Below are 19142 nucleotides of genomic sequence, written 5' to 3'. Positions count from 1 at the left end.
TGATCAGATCTCGGTTGTTCTCCTGTCGTCGAACTGGGTTTTGTACGTGGTTGGCAGCTCCACGCACGTCTGCAGGTTGGTGTCGATCGATGCCACCAAGAGGGTATCGATCGACACCCAGATCCGGATTATCAACGACACCAGCTTGCTGGTTCACAACAGCCTGCTCGTTGACAACAGGTTCAGGGATCACGTTCCCTTCTGCATCAAGCTTTTGGCCATGCACATTGCGCAAGTGGCCCTCTTGATCCCTCAAAACACCAGCTTCATCACGCATCAGAATGATTGTATTAACCATCTTCAGAGATTTAGCTGCCTTTCTGTTCTCACGTTCTAGTTTTCCCAACTCTTTGTTTGACAAATTCATAGTAGGACCAGACTTGTTATTCCTTGTGTGAGGTTTAGGAGGCATGCACCTGAAACACCAAAGAGAAGAAAAACAAAAACGTGTTAGTTTGAAAATAAAAAGAAAAAAAAATTTAGACAAAATCAAAAACTCAAATCTAATGGTAGATCAAAGAGTCCCCGGCAACGGCGCCAAAATTTGATATGCTCAAATTAAACCCTAGAGCTACTCTCTCAAATTAAGAGATCAATGCAGTACTTAGGGGTCGAATTCCACAGAGACTCAAGACTACACAATAAATTATAGAGTTTTTCAATTATGCTAAACAGATTAAATTAAATTAAAACAAAAGCAATGCAAAATATTAATATTAAAGACTATTGTAAATTCAGGAGATCAAAAAGCTAGGCCTAGGGAATTTCTCAGGAAATTATGAAATATTAAATAAATCAATAAATTAGGATTCAAATAATTAAGAACAGATCTAGAACTCTAAACACTTTTGTAAATTAAATCAGTTCTCACTGCAAATAATATCTAAATTTAAAACCAGAAAATCCAAATCTCTTTGTAAAATTCTAGGTAATAAATCAGCAATAAAATCAGGTTTAGATTGTTCACAAAATTATTAAATCAAATCTCTTTGTAAGAAATAATTTTGCTCATCAAAAGGTTTTATCAGGAAAACAATTATATTCTCATATCAATTTATTTTCCTAAAGTATTAATTCTAGATGGCCAATCAAGGATTAATATGAAGAACAACCTAAGATGAAGATCTAGAAAGATAAAGAATCCTAAATAATCAGATCTAATAATTCATAAAATCCCTGTGAAAAACCCTAAACCTAACAAGCAAACTACTCAGACATAATCAATGAAGAACAAAACATGATTCTGAATAATAAGCAATTGAAATTTAAAAAGTAAGGAAGGAGTTTAAGAATTCTTCTCTCAAAGCAGTTCAGATCTCTCTCCCAAAAGCTCTCAAAATCTCACCGGGTTGCAGAAAAAAATAAAACTCTCTAGAATAAAACTTAAGGGTTTGGAAAACCTAAAAACTATATATATATATGTCCTAAAACACGTCAGGGACTTATGTTGCAAATATGGAAAACTTTGGGATTTGTAAATTTTCCAAAACTTGGGTCTTGAGTCGGCAGAGATGAGTGTCGATCGATGCCTCCTATCTTGGTGTCGGTCGATGCTCCTGCTCTGATCGATTCCAAGTTGATTCTTCAAGATTTATGCTCCAAAACATCCAAATTGCTCCATTTTGCTCCTTCAATGCTAAAAACATGTAAAGACTCGAAAACAATCTAGAAACAAATGAAAAGACACTAAAAGACTCCTTATATCATGGTTAAAAACCACAAAAACCATGATATATCATTGTACATCACGAAGAAATGTTTGCTTAAATTTTACTGTAATTTGTTAGTTATAAAATAATAGTAAAAGTTTTATTTGATTTACTCTATAGTCTATATATTTTATAATCTTTTACATTTAGTTTACTTATTTTCATCCTCTGATTTCAACCTGGTACAATGTTCAAATCCATAAAAATATAAAATTGGTAAAATTCATAAAATAAAACAAAATTCGTATTGAGTCGATTGTGTTTAGAAATCTTGATGTATCGTGGTACAATGTGAAAAAAATATTTAATATATTAGATATGATATTTTATATTTTTAAAATATAAGCAATGTTGTATCTTATTTTTAAGATACATTTGTCACTATTGATGATTTAGGGATGTTTTGTCAAAAAAAAGATGATTTAGGGATGCAAATATTTAATCTTAGTTTTATAACTAAAATTAAGTTTTATAAATAAAATAAAAATTTATAATTATTCTAAATAGTTTGTTATTGTTTCCTAAGATTTCTGAAACAATAAATGGAATCTATTAAATAATTTCGAAAATATTATTTTATTATTTTATAAACCAATATAAACTTTTTTTGTTAGTTATTAAATATACAATGGCATTTTTTTGTAATATGTCACATGATAGTAACATTGCTTAAATAATTATATAGAGATTTTCAAAGTCATCTATATTTATAAAAAAATTGACATAATTTAAATGTGTTTTGGGAAAATTTAAAAAGAATTTCAACAAAGAAAATAGAAGAGAAAATTCAAAAAAATAATTGGTCAAAGAATAATCCAAACAGAAACAGAAAAAAGGGAAGACAAATCAGCTAAATTTTATTTCTTCAACTCTTTGACCAAACCCAAGCGTGTACCTTAGTCAGTCAACATGTTACAAGTCGTGTCCCCTCAAGGCCCTCACCTTATATATACCATCTACATAAAACATCAGATATCACACACCAACATCAACAAAATAATTTGTGTTCAGATACAAAAAGTACTCAATCACTTCCTACCAAAAAAGAAAGAAAGAAAAACTCAATTACTAACAAAGTTCACAAATCTAAGCTTCATGGCGTCCAAGATGCAAAGAACAACCAGTTGCACCACTGGAAACGAGCAGCAACGTAGCCAGCTACAAAGACGAGGTCCGTCTTTAATGATCAAACCAGCGTCGTTTAGTAACTGGAACGTGGTCATCCCTCTCCTCTCTCCGGTTGCTCCTTCCCCAACATCGTCCTTCAACGACCAGTCGCATGTTCCTCCTCCGCCGCAGAACAAGACTGAGAAACAGGGGGAAGAGGAGGTGAAGAAGACGCCGGTTTTCAAGAAATGGAAACATCCAGCTTCGCCAGTCTCCTACGAGCCGACGACGTTTGTCCTACCGTTCATCTCTGTTTAGCGGATAGCAACAACATGTGAAGCTTGTTCGTGTAATATAACAACAACACGCGTCTCAACTATTTTTACACGTTTTGTAAAAATCTAACAGCTCACAGACACAGTTTTCTCCTTTTTTTTTTTTTTTTTTTTTTTTTTTTTAAGTTACACAAAGAACTAAAAGAATAAATGAAGTTACAATAGATTTAGCACAATTATTTTGTTTTTAACGACACTAACTACTAGTCAAGAGAGAGAACTCGTTACAGATAATTTTATAATAAATGTGTACCGTCGTTTTAATATTATTATTATTGTTTAATATATATTATTATTATATCTTCTGATTAAACGAGTTCATGTGTTGTGTTTATCCTAAGTTCCTAAAACACGTTAACCTTGGACTGGACCATCAATTTCTTTAAAAAGAATTTTAGTCTACATCAAATCGAGATAAGAAAGCTACTCGATAATTAGACATATTGGGCCGAATTAGGCCTAATCTAGGCCCAATAAGCTCTCACTTTGTCTCTTCTTCTAGGAACTTGTAACAGTATGAACTTTCGTACGTTTCTCGCAAACAGAAAACCTTAAAAGTTTATTGGAATTGGATCAAAATCGAGAATCTCGACGCATTGCTCTGATTCCTCTGTGATGATGAGTTCTTCGTAAGAGAGTAGAAGCGAAGACGAATCAAATGATGGTTCGAGATATGAACTACCGAAGGTTTGATTTTTGATCTATTGATCTCTTCTTCCTCTTCATCCTTTGAATTTTGTTCAGATCTCTTCAAAAATCTTCAGATTCCTTCGTTTCTGAAATTGAATTTTCGAAATTTGATAATAGACTTCGAATTACAGTTCTCTAGATATTGATTTGAGAAAAATGGATCTGGTTATTTTGCAGGGAGAACCGTGCTGCGAGATCGTCACTCTTTGATGGTCTTGATGGACTTGAAGAAGGTAGATTGAGAGCTTCGTCTTCGTATCCTCATGACGAACGTGACAACGATGAAGCTTTGGAGAATCTTCAGGACAGAGTTTCGTTTCTTAAGAGAGTATGTTTCTTTCTTTCCTTCTTTTCATCTCTACAACTTAATAAGTCAACAATGATCATTACAAAGTATGAACATTAGGTTTAACAACGCTTATTTGATTTTCTTGATTGTGTATTTTGCTGGTTGCACTGATCTGACTTGTTTGGATTAACCTTTATCTTGATTGAGAACATTCCCTTAAACCATTGCTAAGTATCAAAATGTCTTTTTAATGTTATTATTCTCTTCCTAGTCTTGTGAGATCTAGCTTGCTTGAGATGTAAGTTGGGGCAACAAATATCTTTATAGTACGTATAGAGGCTAATTGAATTTTGTGACAATATCTTTGCACAGACCCTGATTGAATCTTTTGGAGGCGACGAGCATTGAGCTATGATCCAATGCTTTTTAATAAAAAAAAAAAAGCAAATGCCTTTTTGTTTTTCATTTTAGATGTTATGTTCTTTCTACTCTTGTCGGATTTAGCTTGGCTGAGATTTTTACGTTGGTAATAATATCTTATCAGGTGACTGGAGACATACATGAAGAAGTTGAGAGTCATAACCGCTTGCTTGACAAAGTGGTACGCTGAAGTTTGTTTTCCTTATTGTTTCAATTTGTACATCTATGTCACATACTTTGTTGATAAGTTATTTTGTTGTCATTTTTCTAGGGGAACAAAATGGACTCCGCAAGGGGAGTTATGTCAGGAACTATCAACCGTTTCAAGTTGGTATGTAAATAGATACCGTACCTTTCATGCATCTCCCTATTTGTTTTGTTAATATCAAACTTTTATACCTGAATAAGGATCGATTTTAACACGTCAGGTCTTTGAGAAGAAGTCTAATCGAAAAAGTTGCAAACTCATTGCGTATTTTGTACTCCTTTTCTTGATCATGTATTACCTTATTAGGTAAAGTGCACTTCTTTGACTTGTGACAGTTACTTTTATACTTTCTGGTTCAAGTCTCTGTTCTTTGACTCTTAACACAGAATTCTTATATTATGCTAATGGCTTGACAATCATTTGGATGTTGCAGGCTATTAAACTATATCAAAGGGTGAAATTTGGATGCAAGAAAAAGGCAGTGTTACATGAGAATACTTGTTTGGTCTGGGAATCCAGAATAATTTACACTTCCTTTTTTTGGGTTTCTCCTGATGAATGAATGATGCAGACACAGTGAACCAAAGTCAAGGGACCCATATTGAACAAGACAAAGAAAGAGATTGTGAAGAGACTACTGAACTAACCGAAAGAAAAAGAAAAAAATGTTAGATAGAGACTTGTTTTGTCTGATGCAAAATCATCTCATGTCATTTCATGTGTAATGTAGCAAAAGCTTCTTTATGATTTGTCAACTATTTGATCGCAAACAAACAAGGTCTTGGATCGTGTTAGCAATTTTGTCTATAAAAAAGCTTAATTGATTGATAAGCTTAATTATTAGGTTTATGTGAAAAAAGTTTATATAGCACTTCACTTGTAATAGAAACAAACAGATGACTTGACTAGGCCTTTTGTGTTTCAGACCAATTTTCAAAATTTTCAGGCGCAAATATCGTCGTGTACATGAGAAAAAGAGTTAAAATTTTTGGACGACTAGTAATAATAATATGGACAAGTTGACAAGACAGTGAGGACACTATGCCGAAGAGCTTGATTTTTTCCACTTTAGGTAACAAGTTGACAATAATCGACAAGTATATTTTTGGTTTTGTTATAGCCAAGTGTTTTTTTTTTTTTTTAACAAGTTGACATATACATTTCCAATGGTTCGGTTTCTCAGTCAAATCATCGTAACATTTCATTTATGTAGATTACAGATTTACAGTCTCAACTATTGAATAAGAGAATGATTGATAAGTAATTGCTATATGAGAGTGAATAATAAGTTGCTATGTTTAATAATATTCTTGAAACGATTAGTTTAGTCAAATGACCAATATGGTTAAACAGAAAATTTGTAAAGTATATTAATAAAGAGAGAATTACCCATGGTAACCCATGGTAATTCACTTTTTTTAATGATTAGCCAGACTAACCTCTTTTTATTTTTATTGTTAGACTAACTCACTTTTGGTGTAATAATTTTCATGATACCAAAAATGTCTTTTGCCTTTTTTTTTAAATGACAAATATATATGGTTCATAAAATTATTAAAATTAAATTCCAATATCTAAATATTTATGGAAATATATTAATTGTTTAAAACCTAATATAATAAAATTAACCTTGAATCAACTTTTTTCATTCTCCTCAATATAAGATCTCTTACGTCTTTTTCTTTTTGATTAGTTTTAGTTGTTCAAGTTTATTGAATTTCTGGGCTGAATTATATTTTTGAAGTCTACCAAAAATATGAAGACTTAACAAAAGTCTAGATTTACTCTGCAGATTAGCTATAAGTTTACTTAATATATTTTTGAAGTCTACTGAAAATGCGAAGACTTAATTAAAGTCTAGATTACTCCGCAGACTATCTATAAGTCTGCTTAATATAATTTTAAAGTCTACCAAAAATACGAAGATTTAACCAAAAGTCTATAGAACTTCGTAGATTATCTATAAGTCTGCTTAATATATTATTGAAGTCTACCGAAAATACGAAGACTTAACAAAAGTCTAGATTTACTCCACAGATTAGCTATAGGTCTACTTAATATATTTTTGAAGTCTACCTAAAATATGAAGACTTAACAAAAGTTTAGATTTACTTCGCATATTAGCTTTAAGTCTATATAATATATTTTTTAAGTCTACCAAAAATACGAAGATTTAACAAAAGTCTAGATTTACTCCGCAGATTAGCTATAAGTTTACTTAATATATTTTTGAAGTCTACTAAAAATGCGAAGACTTAACTAAAGTCTAGATTACTCCGTAGACTAGCTATAAGTCTGCTTAATATATTTTTGAAGTCTACCAAAAATGTGAAGACTCTATCGAAGTATATGAATTTCCGCAGACTAACTATAAGTCTGCTTAATATATTTTTAAAGTCTACCGAAAATCCGAAGACTTTACTAAAGTCTATGATTCTTCGCAGAGTAATTATAAGTCTGACTAATATATTTTTGAAGTCTACCAAAAATGCGAAGACTTAACCAAAGTTTATAGAACTATGCAGACCTATAAGTCTGTTAAATTGTATTTTTGAAGTCTACAAAAAAAATTACCAAAAATTTTTGAAAATTTTTCTTTTAAAAAATATTTCCTTTTTCATTTGATTCCCTTTTTTTTTAACACTTAAAACTTTATTGAAATTTAAATGTAATCACAATACAGAGCAGAGTTAAGAAAGCTTGGGACATGGTTATAATCATTTGATTCCCTTATTAAATGATTTCCTTTATTAATTTTCGTTTTTCAATTATTTCCTTTTCAAAATTTTGTTTTTAAATAATTTTTTGAATATTTAGTATTGTATTTGTGATTTTTACAATATTTCTGTAGTTAAGAAGAAAAATGAGTAATATATACAAGGGTAATATAGAAAAAATATGCTATACAAATATTTTAAAATCTTGATAGATTATTTTAGTTGTAGCCTTGTAGGTTATTGTAGCAAATCTCCCTAAATAAATGGTAATACAGAAAATGTATTTGTTTTCTTATTTGGTCAAAACTTCAAACGACGCTCATATATAAACGGAGGGAGCAAAATATAATTTTAGGTTTAGGCAAAAAATATACAAAAATCAATAACTATTAAAATTGTGTTGTCTTATCAAATTTTGTGTCTACACCTAAAATTGTGTTAACTTTTTGATATATATATTTTTTACATTCTTATGCATTCTCTATTCTTAGATAATTTTTTGGGTTTTTTTTTTTCGTTTTACGATCTTTTACACTCTAAATTAATGTATTTCTCTTTACGAGATAAAGAATTGTTTGAGTAACATAGTTTTCTTTAAAAATTAAGACATAGCTTACTTTATATCGGCTCTTAAGAGTAATAGTGAAGTGAATAATCTAGTGTTGATAAAATTATTAGAAACAATTGAAACATTAAATCAATAAAATAAGATAAACTGATTTAAAAAGTAAGTATAGTTACTTTTAAATATGTGTTAAAAACTCAGAAAAACATTTTTAAGAATAGAGAGAATATATGTTGAGTACCATGTTATTGTATGTGAATGTGATCTTAAAGTAAATACAATAAAATAAATCAACACATGTTCTGCTACATATATTCAACAGTATATTATAAACAAATGTTTGGATTCACACGGAAAAATGTACAGATTAAAAATAACGTGTTATATTAAAATATGAATATACTTATTCAATTCCATTAAATGGCAACAGTAAGAACTTCGTCTCCACTCTTTACAATTAGATCCGTGAAATCAACTATTGGAAGAGAAAGTTTCATTCCATCCACTTTTACATGACACCAAAATAAGCAAATAAAGCAGCCGTTCCTTTGGCTAAAGAACCTATTCATAGAAATGATTTGTTGAGTATATGCACTAGATACCACAAAAATGAAAAGTATTTAACAAATTATCATAGGGCTCAATTCTCTCTCTTCATATACAATTACTCATACCCATTACATATATTACATGTTATTTGTTTAAATATCATATCGTTTTTGTTTTTTGAACGAAATTATATGTCAGTTTAGGTTCATAAATGAAATCAAATGAAATGGTTAGTGTTTAAATTTTACAATTAGAACGAAATTATATGTCGGTTTGGGTTCACAAATGAGATTGTTAGGGTTTAGATTTTACAATTAGAACGAAATTAGATGTCGGTTTGGGTTCACAAATAAGATGGTTATGGTTTAGATTTTACAATTAGAATGAAATTATATGTCGGTTTGGGTTCACAAATAAGATGGTTAGTGTTTAGATTTAACAATTAGAACGAAACTATATGTCGGTTTGGGTTTACAAATTAGATGGTTAGGGTTTAGATTATACAATTAGAACGAAATTATATATCGGTTTGGGTTCACAAATGAGATGGTTAGAATTTAGATTTTACAATTAAAACGAAATTATATGTCGGTTTGGGTTCACAAATGAGATGGTTAAGGTTTAGATTTTACAATTAGAACGAAATTATATGTTGGTTTGAGTTCATAAATGAGATGTAAAATATAATATTACATGCTATTTTTAAAAATTTATATAAGATATAAATATTACATGCTATTTAAAAAATTTCACCTAATCTTTCATTCTTTCTACGTTACACTAAAATAAGAAAAGGATGATTTTATCTTTTTACTCAAAAAAACGTGGATCCCATAGTATTTTCCTATTAAAAGAAGTTGTTGTGCTATTCTTTTAAATAACTTTTAGAATTCTGGTATTTATTTAATTAACCCTAATTTGTTTGTATCTCATTTTTACATTCAATCTTGTATTTCACATTTCTGAAAACGAGGATTTCATTCCATTAATATAATTCGATTGATGTTAAAAATAGAAAAGAATATACTTGTTGAAGAACAAAAATGGTGAGCTACACGGTTGTGTAAGGTTTTGTTGGGAGTAAATCACCAATCATATCGCAACACATGTACAACGTACAATCGAAATCATTTCTAAGAAAGTGACTTGCTTTCTTGAACAAACACTGATGGATGTAATTATCTCCATTCGAGCTCTACGTCCTCTATCGACTCACAAATTATCTTCTTAATTAGTTAAATTTCCACTAGCTAGGAACCGACTAAACTGATACATACATCGGAGCACGCCTGCTATGACATGTATGTATATTTGAAGCTCTTAGCAAAACTGCAAAAATGATACCTATTAGAAGCTATTTGGCGGTTCCATGACCTGGGTCATGTATTTGCCCTATATAAATACCTCTTCACTACGGTTGATGGAAAAAGATAGACAAGAAACTCAAGAACATCAACTCGTTTATTAAACCTGCCCACATACGTATATAAGCTAAACATTATATTTAATATATGTATTTGTATACACTCTAAAGTACATGCTCGATCTGACCATATGTCAGAGATCTCACATCTTTTAAAATATGCGGTTAGACAAACGAAATTCATATTTTTATAGAGTTCATGGATTATGGTTTAATAGTTAGTACTTTGATCCGAGATCATCTGCTTATAAAAAAATATAGTAGTATTGTGATATTAGTGATTATGTTTCATTATAAGTGTTGTTTAAGAGTTTTTCATATATATATTAAAAATCTTAAAACCTCTTAGTAATACATTATATTAATTTTATTGATTTTGTAGAGATAAAAAATAGAAAATAATAAAATTTGCATAGCAAATAACTTGACATTTATTCTGAAACAAATAATAAAATGATATCTAATATGAAAGGGTAGGATAACTCTCTTTGATTTTTTGTGGAAAAAAAAAAAAAACTCTCTTTGGTTTTGTATACAAACTCGTTAATGCAATCATTATCAAACTAAGTTCTAAGTGATTTGTTTAACCATTAGCCACTTATGCCAAAACACAAAATATATCAAGTGTGTGTACACAGTACTTATATTAGATTGAAGTGTTACTTTTTGGGTAAATTACATTAGAAGTTAGTTAATTGGATTAATTATTCAAACGTATTTAATATCAGTCATATCTTATTATAGAAATAGGGTGAGAGTTGTCGAGAGTGGAGACGTCTGGGCAAGGGAAAATGACGTGCTCCCCACCACCCCAATGCTCACGCGCACTATGCCCCACTCAACCCTAATTTCCAAAGCTAATCTATTAATTACATTTTAATTTATTTCTCGATTTATTAAAAGATAACTACATTTTTGGTATGTGAAGCTGCAAAACAATGCCACAACATGTATATATACACTACTCTCAAATTGAAGAAGAAAATGATCCTAGTTCCCGATGCCACAACACTCGAACACAATACATTCATCTCTTTCCAAACATTTGAAAAAAAAAAAAAAAAACGAACAACATTTTGGTCTTGTTCCCCATTTCCTTTTTTTTTTTGTCTAGCTTATACAATTGTTTATACTGTCTCTTACTCTATTACTCTCTTACTCGCTTGGTCTCCTAAAATATTGCACCATATATGTGATTACTACAAAAAGGAAGGAAACCCAAGACTTGTGTTGTGTAGGCAACCTTTCAGTAATATGTGTGTATACTAATATTTCTATCTGCAAGCTAAGCTCTGGTTGAAAATGATAAGAAGAGTTCACTAAATACGAATACGTTATGCCGTTTATATATGATCTTTTGGAGCGTACGACTTTGGCATAATCAGTATCCAATTACACTGTTGGTTTAAAATAGACTCATAAATGGGTCCAGTCATTTACACATAGTATTGCGTTATTGGGTTCTATATAAACCCTATATAAATAATACTACTAACTCTTGTGGAAATTAATTATTGCCCACTTTATCTCTCCCTCTCTCTCTTTCTCTCACTCTCTCTCTCTCTCTCTCTGAGAGATTTTGATTCTTGGAAAGAAAATCAAAGTCTCAATAGCCTTTGCTTTGATTCCAGTTCCATTCCAAAATTGCATCTAATTCTCTTACCTAGCCTTTTCTTCTTTATTTATCATCAACAACTCCAAAATACATATGAAATTAGAGAAATCAAAATGAAATAAAAAATTTCAAGAAAGAGCTACATACACCTTTTGACCTTGTAAAGTTGGAACCCTAAAGACCTTCCAGGCAAAATCATCAGGTTAACAATTCCTTCTTCTTTCTTTTAGTAGATTTCCAAATTTTGGGAAAGCAATTATGTCAAACCCTTGGTGGACGAACCAGAGTGGTTTAGCCGGTATGGTGGACCACTCAGCCTCCTCCGGCCACCACCAAAACCATCATCACCAAAGTCTTCTTAGCAAAGGAGATCTTGGAATACCCATGAATCAGAGCCAAGATAACGACCAAGATGAAGAAGACGACCCTAGGGAAGGAGCAGTTGAGGTGGTCAACCGTAGACCAAGAGGAAGACCACCAGGATCTAAGAACAAACCTAAAGCTCCAATCTTTGTGACAAGAGACAGTCCCAACGCACTCCGTAGCCATGTCCTGGAGATCTCCGACGGCAGCGACGTTGCTGACACAATCGCTCACTTCTCCAGACGCAGACAACGCGGCGTTTGTGTTCTCAGCGGCACAGGCTCAGTCGCTAACGTCACCCTCCGTCAAGCTTCCGCACCCGGAGGTGTAGTCTCTCTCCAAGGCAGGTTTGAGATCTTATCCTTAACCGGTGCTTTCCTCCCTGGACCTTCCCCACCCGGGTCAACCGGTTTAACGGTTTACTTAGCCGGGGTCCAGGGTCAAGTCGTTGGGGGTAGCGTCGTGGGGCCGCTCCTTGCCATAGGGTCGGTCATGGTGATAGCTGCTACTTTCTCCAACGCTACTTATGAGAGATTGCCCATGGAAGAAGAGGAAGACGGTGGAGGCTCAAGACCGATTCATGGAGGTGGTGACTCGCCGCCCGGAATCGGTAGTAGCCTGCCTGATCCATCTGTGATGGCCGGGTCAGGGCCAGGCTACAGTATGCCGCCGCATCTGATTCCAAATGGGGCTGGTCAGTTAGGGCACGAACCATATACATGGGTCCACGCGCGACCACCATACTGACTCAGTGAGCCATTTCTAAATATTCTATATAAATATAAATAAACATATAGATGAATATATATAAGTGATTTGAGGTTATTAATTTGTCTATTACAAAGCTTTGCTTGTTGGAAAAAATAAATAAGTACTATCAAAGCTTTGTTTGTTCTGAATGGAGAATTGAAATATAGAGCTTGGAAGGTACAAAGAGACGAGATCGAGGACTTTTGTATTTTCAGTATTCTTCCACGAAATGAATAAACATTTTGTATTGTATATTAGAATGTTAATTTGTCTTTTTTTTTTTTTTTTTTAGTAGTATTTAACTACAATATATTTGCCGTTGTGATCTTTAGATACTTTACATTTGATTGGTACAAAAGTCATAAGTTAATATATATTATTGCTGGTTCAAACGATCAAGGAACATCGAGAGCATTGCTTATATGTGCGTTTCGATATTATATTAGTTCTGATTCGTGCGTGAGTTTATTTATAAGGTTGCACTCGCACACCATTAGTGATTATTACTAGAGGTCCATTGTTGTCGTTTTAATCTTTGGGTAATGATGCTACAGCTGGGAGATTGTTTAGTATGATGACTTTACAAACTAAATAATGAGAGAGGTTATTAAGAATTTTGTTGACTAACTAAAAGGATATACTCTCTATGTGTATTATAATTAATACAGTTTATATAGTCCAACAAAGAATTAATGGCACAAAACATGAGGGAAGCTAAAATCATGAATAAACCAAAAAATATGGTTGACGTTATTGGCGAGAACGATTTGAGGAGACTTATATTTACTTATTTATTGAAAATCGCAAATATATCTATGTATGAAATTTTTTATGTTGTGACTACGATCCTAAAAGTCTTTAACAAAAAAGGAAAAAGTTATCACCAAAATATGATTTATTGTTGTTAATTAATGCACTTAGATATATACTGTATTACAAATTGTAATTATTTTCAATTTTTAGAATGTTGTTTCAAATAAAACTTGATATATAAACTTCTAATAGTTAAGACTCCCTTTGTTTTGATATAGTATAAGATTTTAATGTATAAATTAAAACAAAAAGAAATTAAATATTTTTGGGTAAAAAATTAAATTAAATTAATTATATCATATAGTATTGAGAATTTTTGACAAAAACGGTTTTAGAGTTTTTATTTTTAAATACTCTTTATTACTAAACTTGGAAAATTTATTAATTTTAATAAGATTTAGAAAGTATGTCTTGATGATAACAGCTATTTGGAGACTCGGTCCAAGTATTTGTAAAGTTTACATAATATTTAGAAGATATTTATAAAATTTTACCAATTCTCACTAGTTTTGACTGTAGTTAATTTTTATATATTATTTAATGTGAAATAGATAATGAATGAATAACTAAGAAAATTTTACATTTATGTTGCATATTAGTTAGTGAAACTTGGACAACTTTTTTTTTTTTTTTTTTCAACCAAACATTAATCAAATTAAAAAATAACTCCAAGATTGGTTGCCCAAACCGGAGGAAAAGAGTTTACAAAGGAAATTTCAGAGGAAAGCAATCTTGAAGAACGGGCTAGACAATCTGCCCTTACATTGAGCTCTCTAGAGATCCTGATCAGGGAGAACGAGGAAAAGCATGGTCTGAGCACAAGAAACTCCTCTAACAGGTTCGAAAAAGATGGCCAATCGTCAGGCGTCTGCACCATCGCCACCAATTCTGCACAGTCTGTCTCAAAGCTTTGACATCCAACTCCAGCCGCCAAGAGTGACTCCATAGCCCAAATCAAGGCTTGTAGCTCTGCATGTAAGGATGTAGGACCGCATCTCTGACTCCGTGCTCCCAAAAGGAGAGTCGCATCATCATCACTACAACACCACCATCCTAGACCCTGCATAGCATCTGACCCTTTCCAAGAACCATCAATCTGACATCGAGGAAACGCTCCCCTATCCTCCACCAGAGGCGTAGTATGCAAATACCTATCCGAATAGGATTTTGCTTCTTCCCATAGTAACTTGGACAACTTTTATCTGGAGAATACATGCAAGTTATTGTTTTTCATGACTATTTTGGTGTAATTTGAAAAGCCAAAAAATGATAAAGTTTTTAAAATTCTTGATAAAATCCCAATAAATTTATAAATATAATGATAAATCAAAATATACCATAGGAGATGGCACACAAAAATAAGTAATATAAAGCATTATAATTCAATCCATCTTATTTAACCTAAAGGTTATCGGATAATCGGACAATTCATATGGAAATCATAAATTTACGCAAAAATTTCACCTTACTATATATGTTCTAAATCTAAAGGACTTATATATTTAGATCATAACATGGATGTTTGAACAACAAAAAACAACACTAGTCTTGACATCAAACTGTTTTGGAATGATGAAAATAATGTCATCTATACCAATAAATTTGGTTTCTGGGGAATTGTAGAATTAGATATAGAATATATTTGACTTTATAATTCACAAAGTTTTGGTATTTATACAAGATAGTCATCATATAAGATTAACTTAAACCTCCTGAACTATAGGAACCTAAACCCTGTTACAACCAAACTTTAAATCTTTATTCGAAAAAAGTTTAAAAGTATCATTATATACGTATTTATCCTCGATATAAGTTTTAAAGTATCATTATATCACTAATTCATTTTATCGTTAATTTTCACTATAATTATATACTATTTGGTTGTAGTGTGCAGCTCTTTAAAACTAGTTATAAAATTGATATTGAGTATTTATATTGGAAAAAATTACTACAAAGATTAGATTTATGTTTTTGCTTTCTTTTAACTATTCTTACTAGATTATAACCCGTGGTACACCGCGGAGTAAGTTTTTTTTTATTTTTTTTTGTTAATGTACTATTTTAATACTAATTTTGCTAATATACTTTTTTGTTTATTTTAGTGATTTTTTAATATATAAATTGTGGTATACTGCACAATAATTTTTGTTTACTACAATCTTAATTAAATCAGTTTATTTGACATATTTTATCTTGGTGTTGTTAAAACATTAAAATGAGGATTTAACCCGTATTGAAGTATCATATTACTGATAGTTTATTTTGTAGTATTATTAATTCAATCTTGTAATATCATATAACCCGTCATGTAATATAACTCGTTTGTGTAATTTTGAAAATTTAATATGTTTAAATATTTATAATTTTAAACTTTGTATTAAGTTTAGATATATTAGTTATAAATTAGAAACTTCTTAAAATTTATAATTTACTATATACAGTGAATTTACTATATATGTATGTTGATTGTTGAACAAACACTTTTTATAATAATTGAGTAATATATGTTTGTTTTAAAAATTTCAAATCACAATATATGCAAAAAAAATACACCTTTTTATTAAATTTTTGTATTATATGATGATTCACTACATTTAAATTTTAAAATAAAAAAGATGATAAGTGAATAATTTTTTTTTTAATCCAGAATAAATCTTCTAAATATCTATATTAATTATAGAACATTATATATATGGATATTTAAAATATTTTAATTGTGTTTGATTATAAGGATAGTAAAGAAAGTTAACTAAACTTGTTTGGATATGAATATAAGCATTAAATAACATTTAATCTAAAAACTTTCCAAAAAATATTTTTAAGCAAAAACTGCTGCAAAAATATTAGTATAGATAGTATTATTTATTATTTTTCTTTCAGTTGAAAAAACTCTATTGTTTTGTATTATCAATCCGAACCACTATTCCTATACTACTAAACAAATAATACTGCCGCCATAGCCAAAATAGTGACAATCTAACAATTTTGGTTATTAAACTAATAAATTTTTTTATAGTTCCTTTGTAGATACCATATGTATCACGTCAAGTCGGATCCTAGAAATGGCGAAACAAAACATCAAGGACCATCTTCACATGAATTCACGTGTCAATTGTCAAACCAATGGGACGTATATAATTATTCTATTAATACAATTTAAATATTTTTGAATATTTATATCGTATAAGTTACAACATCTGGGGTCACATCATCGGAAAGCTTTTTTTTTTTTTTCAAGTATTTTCATATTATATAGAACAGAGGGTTACATATTACAGGGCAGTAGAAAAAACTCCACTAAAACACAACCAAACTGCTGAGAATTAAAACAGTAAACTGTAAGTTACATCAGTAGAAACAGCATAATCAACTACTAATTCAAACCGATGCAAAATATGAAGAACCAAGGAGATCTCATAACTCTCTCAATAAGACCATACTTCCAATCTGAGACTATAGTTGATCTTATAGCTTCCATCATATGCTTGGATTATGAGAGGTTCTTACACATCAAGCTGCATCCTTCAGAGACTTAGTAACCGAGAAGCTCGATCTTTTGCTGACTACTTCAAGTACTAAGAAATTACGACCCAACTAACAAACTATTGGCCCAAAGTAAAGAAACAACTGGTCTTATTAAACATAGGTGTCCCAGAGGACAGATAAGATCAAACGATGATAGCATGAGTAATTAAACACGTTCACCCTACACTGCATTCAAGCCACGTGTAAGCATATCCTTCACTCAATGATGACTCTTTGGATTATTCACTCAGGAAGAAGATTCCGACCGCCGGGAATTGACGTCGGAGAAATATCCGACCATCAGTAAACCAAAATGAATTCACCCGAGAAAAACATTTATCCAATTCGTAGACATCTCGACTTCATCATGAATCAGTGAAGAAATCTTAATCTGAAATAAGATCTAGAGGAAAATTTTACCAACAAATCGCCAAGCAAAACCCAACGCCTTCAATTCCACCATATTTCTGTCTCTTCTTTAACTCGGCATCAAAGACCACCGCATCACATCTGATTTCTAAACAGATGAAGAGCTCCATCGCTAAAATTGAAAACCCGAAGTCAGGCGGACATGACCTACATAGATGCATAATCACTGCTTGCTCTTTTTCTCTAGACTTTTCTATTTTATCTTCATACCAAATATCACCATAACCACCTTGCCCACATCAGAAACCCAAAGTTGGACACACCGAAATAACAAAAACTAAAACACGGCAACGGTATAGCCGTAACGTAAGCCGGCCAACTTCTGTTAAATAAACCAAAAGCTGCCGAACAGAGAGCCGGTCAATTTCTGTTGAAAGAACCAGAAACTGTCGGACGGAGAGTCAGCCAAACTCTTTTTAATGAACCAGAAGTTGCTGGAAGGATAGCCGACAATCTCCGCTACTGAAGCCGGAGATGCCATACCCGACTAAATCGGAAAGTATAACAATCAACGGCAACAAAGTTACCGTGATAGAAACCGGACAGCGCCGGAAAGAAACTAAAGCTAGCCATCGTCGCGATAGCTGACAGACAGACGCCGAAAATATAAACCGGATGGCTAAAAAAGAAGAACAACCTTCTCTCTCTAAAGGATTTGAGAGAGAGAAGAGAGAGAGAAAGGCCTTTTTTTCGTTCAATGTTATTCTATGTTTTTGTTGTATCATCATCGGAAAGCTTAGGGACAGCATTAATTACATAATCAGGCCAATTTACTCCATTAACTATAATTGTCAAGTGAAAAAGAGTTGCATATTCTGTTGACTCAGTGCCGCCAATATAAGTTTCTAGTGATTTAGCACTTCATTATTGACTCTATAAACTAAAATTAAGATTAAAAGGTCATGTTAATTACGAGATGATTATGCGTCAGAGAAACTAAAAAAATATAGGTACCAAGCCTAGCTATTCAAATCAAAATATATATATATGTTTTACGACATACACACATAAATATATGTATGTATACTATGTTTATATATATATTTTGTCAAATTATTGGAGTATGTTTTATCTATCTAGACCAGTACAAATTATGTATACAAGTTCCTCATATATATCATGTGTATGTATACTATGTAAATATTGTTATTTTAACTTTGTGACGCAAGATCAATTAAAGTATTTATATTTGTATATATATAATAGTGCAAATTTTCTTTTGTATATATATTAAAGGATGAAAATGCCTAGGAATAAATTGTTTTAGGATACGCAAAAAAACAAACAAATAGGCATATGCTTAAACTAAATGTGTAATATAGATATGAATAAATATGCATATTTTATGTTTCTATTTTGATATGCATTGAACTTTGGATGAAGTAAATAAATGTTTTATTATTTAATTTGATTTTAGTTAAACAGTTTATTTTCTGATTAATTATGTGAATGTAGATTACAATTGAACACTTGGGTCTTTTGTACAAAGATCTTTCTTTGTACCCAAAAAGAAAATCGAGGATGACATGTAAATAGATTTGCCATTTTTCACTGAAGTTGTAATGCACTTTGGAAGCTGCAAAAGCCGCAATTTCATTCTTAATAACTGTGGTGTACATTGGCATCCTGCATCCA

The 19142-nt window shown here is 31.4% G+C and overlaps 1 protein-coding gene and 2 pseudogenes across 4 annotated transcripts; all 3 read left to right on the top strand.

The window, feature by feature from the left end:
- The first annotated feature begins 2689 nt into the window (after nt 1-2689).
- On the top strand, nt 2690-3438 carry LOC104732200 (uncharacterized protein At4g14450, chloroplastic pseudogene; annotated as a pseudogene). The gene has a single exon (XR_015574184.1). The product of XR_015574184.1 is annotated as an uncharacterized protein At4g14450, chloroplastic pseudogene (transcript).
- A 129-nt stretch (nt 3439-3567) lies between these two features.
- LOC104732199 (bet1-like SNARE 1-2) lies at nt 3568-5598 on the top strand. 2 transcript variants are annotated; one of them, XM_010451733.3, is made up of 6 exons: nt 3568-3838; nt 4019-4169; nt 4675-4731; nt 4822-4881; nt 4979-5064; nt 5192-5598. In XM_010451733.3, exons 1-6 carry the CDS (start codon nt 3810-3812, stop codon nt 5214-5216), a joined length of 408 nt encoding a protein of 135 aa, XP_010450035.1. In that variant the 5' UTR covers nt 3568-3809; the 3' UTR covers nt 5217-5598. The 2 variants fall into 2 exon arrangements, with proteins under 2 accessions (XP_010450035.1, XP_010450034.1); XM_010451732.3 differs by lacking the exon at nt 4979-5064.
- Nucleotides 5599-11503: 5905 nt separating this feature from the next.
- Nucleotides 11504-12992, top strand: LOC104732198 (AT-hook motif nuclear-localized protein 20 pseudogene; annotated as a pseudogene). Its single transcript, XR_015574149.1, has one exon. The product of XR_015574149.1 is annotated as an AT-hook motif nuclear-localized protein 20 pseudogene (transcript).
- The last annotated feature ends 6150 nt before the right edge of the window (nt 12993-19142 follow it).

Source organism: Camelina sativa, chromosome 12 (genome assembly GCF_030686135.1).
Source record: "Camelina sativa cultivar CO46 ecotype springtype chromosome 12, ASM3068613v1".
Taxonomy (NCBI): domain Eukaryota; kingdom Viridiplantae; phylum Streptophyta; class Magnoliopsida; order Brassicales; family Brassicaceae; genus Camelina; species Camelina sativa.
Note: the sequence above shows the minus strand (reverse complement) of the source record. Positions and strands in the feature narration are given on the sequence as shown.

Excerpts from the sequence above, each read along its gene's own strand:
- LOC104732199 (XM_010451732.3), top strand. The coding sequence starts at position 3,810 with ATGATGGTTCGAGATATGAACTACCGAAG. Across the intron at positions 4,732-4,821 it reads ACCGCTTGCTTGACAAAGTG|GGGAACAAAATGGACTCCGC; the intron begins GTACGCTGAAGT and ends TCATTTTTCTAG. Across the intron at positions 4,882-5,191 it reads CTATCAACCGTTTCAAGTTG|GCTATTAAACTATATCAAAG; the intron begins GTATGTAAATAG and ends TGGATGTTGCAG.